This window comes from Sceloporus undulatus, chromosome 1, assembly GCF_019175285.1.
Source record: "Sceloporus undulatus isolate JIND9_A2432 ecotype Alabama chromosome 1, SceUnd_v1.1, whole genome shotgun sequence".
NCBI classification, from domain to species: Eukaryota; Metazoa; Chordata; class Lepidosauria; order Squamata; family Phrynosomatidae; genus Sceloporus; species Sceloporus undulatus.
Genome location: NC_056522.1, coordinates 94386041 through 94394153, shown reverse-complemented (window position 1 = coordinate 94394153; position 8113 = coordinate 94386041). Strand labels below are relative to the sequence as shown.

Below are 8113 nucleotides of genomic sequence, written 5' to 3'. Positions count from 1 at the left end.
CTAGCACACCTCAGTTCTCTCCTCCCAATCTCTTCAATAGCTTTCCTTCTCAGCTCCTCTTCTCCATCTCTCCCGCTTTACACCAAGAGTCTCCCCTTCTTCTTCTGAACCCGGCTGCGTCCTCGTTACAAAGTTTCAGCTTCGCCTCTACTTTGTTTCCCTTCTGAGTCTTTGAGTCTCTTCTCTACTAATCCTCTCCCGCTGACTATATTCTCCTTGGATTCCAGGTTCAGGACCCCAATCTCCAAGTCCCGGTCCCCTTTTAATTCCGCTTGTTTCCCATAGGGCCTTTGAAATAATCTCGGACTCTTACCGCAAATCTAATGATTTGAAAGTCCTCTGATGCCGTCTTTGCTCATGAGGATCTTTTATTTACTTGCTTCTTCATAAGCTCTTGTAGCCCCCCAGGGGAAGGAACCTTGCGGATTTGCTGCTGCGGTCCTTCTAATGTGGTTTCAGCCACCGCTTGCGGCCGCGGATCGCCCTCCGTCTCCTAGGAGTTCTCTCCCGGACTCCCCAGATGTCGGGGGAATCTAGAGAAATCCTCCCAAATGGAGACCCCGTCGGGCTCCGTCCGGATCCCCTTTATCGGGGGGATATTTTAGCCTTTTTCCCGATTCTATGGCCTGTTACAGACTGCCAAAATAAAGCTGCTTCGGGTCTCTTTGGAGGTATGCTGTTTAAATTATGCATGCATCCTAAGAATCCGAAAGCTGCACCAAAGCTGCACTCCAGTGCTTAGGAATGGGTATGCATCAAAAGCATTGCTAAGGTTCTGGAAACCAAGCTAATTCTGAAGCAAAACACACACTCTCACAACATTTTTCTTAAGGCATATTTGTAAACAATCCAAAACTGTAAATATCACATATTTTTAAATTCTTTAAAGTATATATGTGAGTAAGTTTGACTGGCAAGCTAAAAGAATAAACCTAGGTAAATCATCTGTAATTCTAAGCAGTGGCATCACCCCACTTGGTGACACCCAGTGTGGGGGCAGGGCTTCTGGGGGTGTGCAGTGCACACCAAATGGAAGCACGCACCAGTGAAGTGTGTGCACAGCTCTGCAGTGGCCCGGACAGGCCACCCAAGGCTCCAGGAAGGCCCCATGGGGGGCAGGAGACCAACTGAGTGTCACCCCCTCTTCTGGAGTGTCACTCCCTTCTGGGATGTCACCCAGTGCAGTCCGCACCCACCCACCCCCCGCAGCCTCCCAGTGACACTACTGATCTTAAGAGTGGATCTAGCATTTTTAAACAACCAACAACAGGTCCACACAGAGTTTCAGTAACTTTCTGAAAGTTCCAGTGTTCTAGTGGGCTGCCCAAAGAGGAGCCCTGATGGTGCAGTGGTTAAATGCCTGTACTGCAGCCACTCACTCACAAACCACAAGGTTGCGAGTTCAGTACCAGTAAAGTATCCTTCCGAGGTCGCTAAAATGAGTACCCAGATTGTTGGGGGCAGTTAGCTTACAGTTGTAAACCACTTAGACACTGTTAGTTCTGTATGAAGCAGTATATAAATGAAGCTGGTTTGGTTTGTTTTCAGCGGACATAAGAAATCAGAAGACACAATCAATTCAGTAATCTGAGATCCAAATTTCTAATGCAAGTCTATATTACTAGAACAGTAATATCCTAAACAAACCAAAATCATCATGGGCAGAACACTGGAACATTATACCTGTTTACTAGGTCGTGGAAACAAACAATGGTACCCTTTGCTCGCCGTGACCTTTTGGGAGTACTTGACTGGACAGTACTAAAACCAGAATAATAAACTCTTTATCCAACAAGACAATTTTTAGTCCCTTTCATTACTCTACCTACTCCTTCCTCATATCAAGTGCAAAGTCATTATTCATGTAGCCATAAATGCTTGTTATTGTTATTAGTATTATTCTATCAGCTTGGCTTCATAGAATCATAGAGTTGGAAGAGACCACAAGGGCCATCCAGTCCAATCTCCTGCCATGCAGGAACACACGATCAAAGCACCCCTGACAGATGGCCATCCAGCGTTTGTTTAAGAACCTCCAAAGAAGGAGACTACCACTCTCCGAGAGAAGGTGTTCCATTGTCGAACAGCTCTTACTGTCAGGTCCTCTAAACACTGGTCTTCCGCCTTGGCTGATGATCCTTGAAATACAACTGAAAGCCCACAACCTAGCCTGATATTGCTACTGCTTTCTGCTGAGTTTCGTTTGATAAATCGAAAGAGGGAGCCATCAGGCAGACCCAGCAACATCGAGGACTGCCTGAAGGAAGAGGCCCCTCCCTCTTCAACTGTCATCTCGGCCTCAGAGGGAGCCATCAGGCAGACCCAGCAACATCGGGGACTGCCTGAGAGCTGGTGGAGGACTACTTCTGCCGCTGCCCCTCCATGTCACCTGGGAAGAAGCTCCCCAGAACTGCGGAGGACTGTCTTGCCGCTGTGGTGGCTTTTTACCAGGGGGGAGGGGTCAGTGAGAGAGGGGTGTTTTTATGTATTCTTAATTGTTTTATTGATATTTGCTGTGAACCGCCCTGATCTATGGAAGGGCGGTATAAAAATAATAAATTTATTTATTATTTAATTATTTTGTGCGGGGAGGGGACAGGGAGAAAAGTTCACAGTATTTCTGGTAGAACAATGGTAGGCTACCATTACATGCTTCAGAATTACTGCTTCAGTGGGTTGTTGTAAAAGCAACCAGAAGAATTTATATTAGTTCTCAGCAGTAATTCATGGCACTGTGCAAGGATTTCACACAACCTGCAGTGATACTGAAATACTAATAAACTTTTACAACCTGTTCTTTTCTCTCACTAAGGCGGGATACAGACCGCCCCTTTCCCCGATGGATTGGAGCCTCTGTGGCCACAGCAGAAGCCCCAGAGGCCTGGATCTGCTGCTTCTCCAGGCCTCGTGCAGCCTGGAAAGGGGTGTCCTTGGGGCTTCGTGCCCCAAGGACACCCTGACAGCGATGGGGAGACAGAGAAAGGGGCCACTCGGCCCCTTTCTCTCCCATATCGCTGGCGTGGTGAAAGGAGCTCTGTTTGGCTGTGGCATGGCCATGATGACGTAATCGTGGCGCCCATGTAGACAGGGCGCCGCCATTTTGACACCGCGGTTACTTGCTAGGGTTGCGGGGCATCTGTAAAGGACGTCTCGTGGCAACCCTAGCACGTATCCAGGCCAGCGCAAAACGCCAGTATGGATACCGCCTATGTATACTAGATGCAATACAGTATATTGTCTGGGGATGTGGAAGACGGCTTTCTCAGCCATGACACCCCAATTGTGCAAAGCCTCTCTCCGGAGGCCTGATAGGCTCCAACACTGATTTCATTTAGGCCAAGAGAAACCTTGACTGTTCATCAGCCTCACTGATGTCTTTCAAATAGCAATGTATATAGTTATAAACTATTATACTATTTTTCATATATTTATTAAGTTTTGTTTATTTAATGTTATTGTGTTTTGAACTGCTTTAACCTGTTTATTTTAATTTTACTTGTAAGCTACCCTGAGATCTCTTTGATATAGGTCAGGGTAGAAATATTTTATTTAAATAAATAAATAAATAACTCTATGTTCTGTATGGGAAGTGATAAAATAATACAATAACTGACCCACTTCTATTATAAGCAGTGTGGTAGCACTAATTAGAGACTGCAGTCTTCAGTCTGAAACTACATCTGAAGGTAGTGGTTTTCAAAATCCAGAAGACATGGAAATGATGTTGGTTGGGAGCCTCTGTAAAACCATAAGACGTTATCAGTGTTTCTACTTCAAAAGGAACAGATTCTGTACACAATACTACAAATATCTGCACAATGAAACAAAATATTCTCTGAAACAAAATGCTTTGTACTTTTCAGAACTTTGTACCAAGACAACCCATCCAACTCACCACAATATTATCTGGAATATTTGATTTCTTCTTCTTTAAATTCTTTTTATCTGTTAGGCCAACATGGTTCCTGAATATTTCTTCGAAGCGAACCTTGGTTTTTGCCTTGGCTTCACTCTCCTCTGGAAAAGTTAGATAACAATTTGGTAACATCAGTTAGTTCATTAGAGAAAACTGACCATAAAAATGCTGTACTTCTCTTCTATCAATTGCACAGAAGAAACACAGGCTGAACAATTCTATGTCAAATAGTCCCTTGCTGGACAAAAAAAGCATGGCCAAATAATCTGCTTTCACGTAACAGTCCTCAGTGTGAAAAAGGCAGTACACATTAGCAGAGTGGCTCTCTGGTGCCACTTCTGCATAGTCAAGAAGTTACAGTAGCAAATATGACAGTGAGGCGCTATGGATTCTGTCTTCACAATTTAACTGTTGCAACCTTTCCAAACTCAGGCTGCATCCAAACTGCAGCAATCATCTAATTTGACTCCACTTTAACTGCCCTGGCTCAAGGCTATGGAATTCTGGGAACTGTAGCTTTATGAGACATTTAGCCGCCTTTGTCAGAGAGCTCTGGTGCCACAATAAACTCCACTTTCCAGGATTCCCTAGCTTGGAGCTATGGCAGTTAAAGTGGTCTCAGACTGGATTATTACTCCACCGTGGATACAGCCTTAGTGCCTTCTGGATATTTTTAAAAATTATCTTCCTCTGTCATCCCTGGAAAATTCAGGAAAAACTGAGCTATTACACCTGAAAGCAGAATTTAATGCATATTTTGTGTTACACACACACACACAAAAAAACCCTACTAATTTGCCCTCATGGTCTCTGGTGTACAAACAACGTCTCTATCATGGCCCAGATATGCATTCATGGAAAGGTTTTTCAGCAATAAAAACACTTCTTTTAACAGATAAAAATGATCAACCAATGATTCCACTGTTAAGCTCGCAGTATTATGGCAACTGTTTAACCATACTATTGCGTGCATGTGTGTATAATAAGCAAACATTTGTACCTGCTGGCATTTTCATGTCTCTCAAAACCAACTCAACATACTGCACTTTTATTCATCCAGGCTCTTCATTCTGCATATAAAAACAGAACACATTAGAAGATACTTCTAATTAAGGCAATTTCTAACTCATAATTAAAGACAAACTAGAAGGTGCAATACAGAAAGCTTTCATAGCCTCATAATTTGAGTTCATATTGTTTGAACATTCAGACCCCACTCAGGAGCTTCATCGTGTTTTGTTGTGAAGAATGAAACTGATTCAAGTCTTTTCTTTCCCCTGAATCCATTCTGACCCAGGATCCAAGGAGCATAAATCTGGGGAAATAGGCTCAAGGCTAGGAAAGCTCGTGCTCCCAGCTTCTTTCTTTCAGTAAGTCTCAAAGATGCTACAGGATCCCTCTGTATACTGATTTCCCAGACTAATAACGGCTACATCTTTGAAGACTACTTAAAAAAAATAGCATCCTAGCAATGTATAGAATTCAGATGCAGCCAAGCACCAATGTTATACCACACACAAGGTACAGGTCAATAAAGAAACAGTGGATGATGCCTATGCTTGTGTGTCTAGATGGTAAAGATGTCACAGCCTGGACAGAAGCCTGAGTTCCCAATGCTAGTTTCAGTATCCCTATGTATGGTACAGTAAAACCACAAAACAGTGATGATTTTATTAGGCTAACCAAAATGCACACAACACACGTTTTTGACATGTATTTTGTGCCTTTTGGTTGTCCCCATAAAGGTATCACTGTTTTGTGGATTTTGGATATAATAGTATAATTGCCATTGCAATTACACACACGGCTGTTTCCCGTATGTGCCCTGGATCCCATTATGTTCTGTTTCAGCCTCACCAACCATTAATTGGTTATAATCACAAACAGAGACACTCAGAAAAAAGGTAATCCTCCACTCTTCTGAAATCTCCCAAGAGACATTTTGGGCGCAGGAGTAATTTTAAGCTCTGGAGGCCAGGCTTTGAGTCCCTTTTCAAGCATGGAAACCCCACTGGGGTGACCTTGGGCAAGTCACACTCTCTCAGCCTCAGAAGATGGCCGTGGCAAACCCCCTCTGAAGAAGACACTTGCCAAGAAAACCCTGTGATAGGATTGCCTAATCTAGAGAGATCTTGCAGCACCTTTGAGACTCACTGAAAGAAAGAAATTGGCAGCATGAGCTTTTGTGTACTTCAGTCTACTTCCTCAGATGCATTTGGTGGAGGGTCGCCATAAGTCAAGCATGACTTGATGAAACACCCTGCCACTGGGTGACCCTGGGCGAGTCACACTCTCTCAGCCTCAAGGGATGGCCATGGCAAACCCCCTCTGAAGAAGACACTTGCCAAGAAAGCCCTGCGAGGGTTGAAAGCCTTATGATAAGGGTCGCCAGGAGCCAAAAACGACTTGGAGGCGCACCACAACAAACAGAGTCCACTCAACCCAAGGAGTGTTGATGACGACCGTCTCCAGGCTGAGAAGAGGCCCCAGGCACCCAGGATCCCTCCTGGCCTTCCTCAGGAGAGGCTTAAGGGGGTAGCTTTCCCCTTCCTTCACGTCCTTAGATTTATATATTTGGAGGGGGGAGGCTTTATTGTGGGGTAGGGATTGTTTATGGCGTGGCTCTCCCCTTTTCGGGAAATGAACGTGTCTGTGTGCGTGGAAACAAAAGCGCCTTCCCCTCCCTTCGCTGCACAATTTGGCAGTTGGGGGGGGAGGAGGGGAGAAATACCGGCCGCCGCCGCCGCCGCGTGGCCTCAGCCACTCTGACGTAACAATGGTACGGCAAAGCCCCCCCTCCCCTCCCCAAATGCCAATCAAGTAAATATCTACCTACCACCGGACGCGCGGCAGCGGAGGGCTTGAAAGGGGCGGGCCGAGTAGCTGAGCGACAGCGGAGCGACCACGTGACGCTTGAGCCTAAGCAAAGGCTGGTGGGCGGGGCCTGCCCTTTCAGGAGGAGAAAAGTCCTCCCTCTGAGGGGAAGTGTGCCTCAGTGGTTTGAGTGTTGGGCTACCATTTTCCCCACTCTGCTGCCACCTTTAGTGAGTCACAGTCTCTCAGCCTCACACTGTGCCCATGGCAAACCCCCTCTGAAGAAGCTTTGTCCAGAAAGCACCATGATATGGTCACTATAAATAATAACAATAACAATAACAATATACTTGTCCCTCCACATTCGCTAGGGTTAGGGCACAAGACCCCTGTGAATATGGAAAAACCACAAATAACAAAAACACCATGTTTTTCCCTGAGAGGACACCTCTCTAGGAATCTCTGGGTCCTCCAGGACAACTCTGTGGCCAACGTCCAACATACACTGACCATAGAATGGCACTGGAGGTGCTACTACTACTGCTACTACTACTACTAGTAGTTTATTTATAGCCCAGCTTTTCCCAGAGAAATCAAGGCGGGTAACAAAGAAGAAGAGAAAACAACAAAAAAACAATGAACATAATACATTTAAAAACAATCCCCTTCCCCAACCCACATCCCAGCCATAAAAACAAAGAACATTATAAAATATATTACAATGTGAATTATAAAATTTTAACAGAAAATCAGCTAAAATTAGGAGTAGAGACACTGAGGCGAGGATATCTCTGTTCGATGCAGTTAAAGTTGACCATAGAGATTCTTAAAGAGAACATATTAATCATATCCGTGAATAATCAAATCTGCAAATATCAAAACCGCAAATATGGAGGGATGAGTGTAAATTTTATTTTTATCCCGCCTCTGCAATGGATCGAGGCGGGTTACAACAGTAAAAAAATTACAATAATAAAAACAATAGTAAAATATGTACGTTCATTGACATTATAAAATCTTATTAAAATCACTTTAAGTCCAAAATCACTTGAAGGCAACCAACAACTGGTCAGTCTGCCCTCTGACCCTTGGTCTAAACAGTATATATATCCCACACACCTCCATGCCACCATTCTCTGAAGATGCCAGCCACAGATGCAGGCGAAATGTCAGGAATAAATTCACCCAGAAAACTGCTGCATGGCCAGAAATACCCACAAAAAACTATGGATGCTGGCTGTGAGAGCCTTCGACTTCAAATTAGTGGGGGTTTGTGGCCAAGCCAGTATTCAAACCCTGGTCTCCAGGGCCATAGTCCAGTGCTCAAACCCCTGCACGACACACTGGCTCTTTCTTGCTCCAGAGAGGGAAGGGAAACCGGGG

The 8113-nt window shown here is 44.7% G+C and overlaps 1 protein-coding gene across 1 annotated transcript in view; it reads right to left on the bottom strand.

Annotated features, from left to right (window-relative positions):
• The window catches only part of AHI1 (Abelson helper integration site 1), a 131498-nt gene extending 124620 nt beyond the window's left edge, over positions 1–6878 (bottom strand). The window contains exons 1-3 of the mRNA XM_042473989.1: positions 6753–6878; positions 4917–4986; positions 3896–4017 (exon numbers count right to left, since the gene is read on the bottom strand). Of these exons, the coding sequence (XP_042329923.1) occupies positions 3896–4017; positions 4917–4932 (138 nt within the window). The 5' untranslated portion in view covers positions 4933–4986; positions 6753–6878. The remainder of the gene's footprint in view (positions 1–3895; positions 4018–4916; positions 4987–6752) is intronic.
• Positions 6879–8113: the final 1235 nt, after the last annotated feature.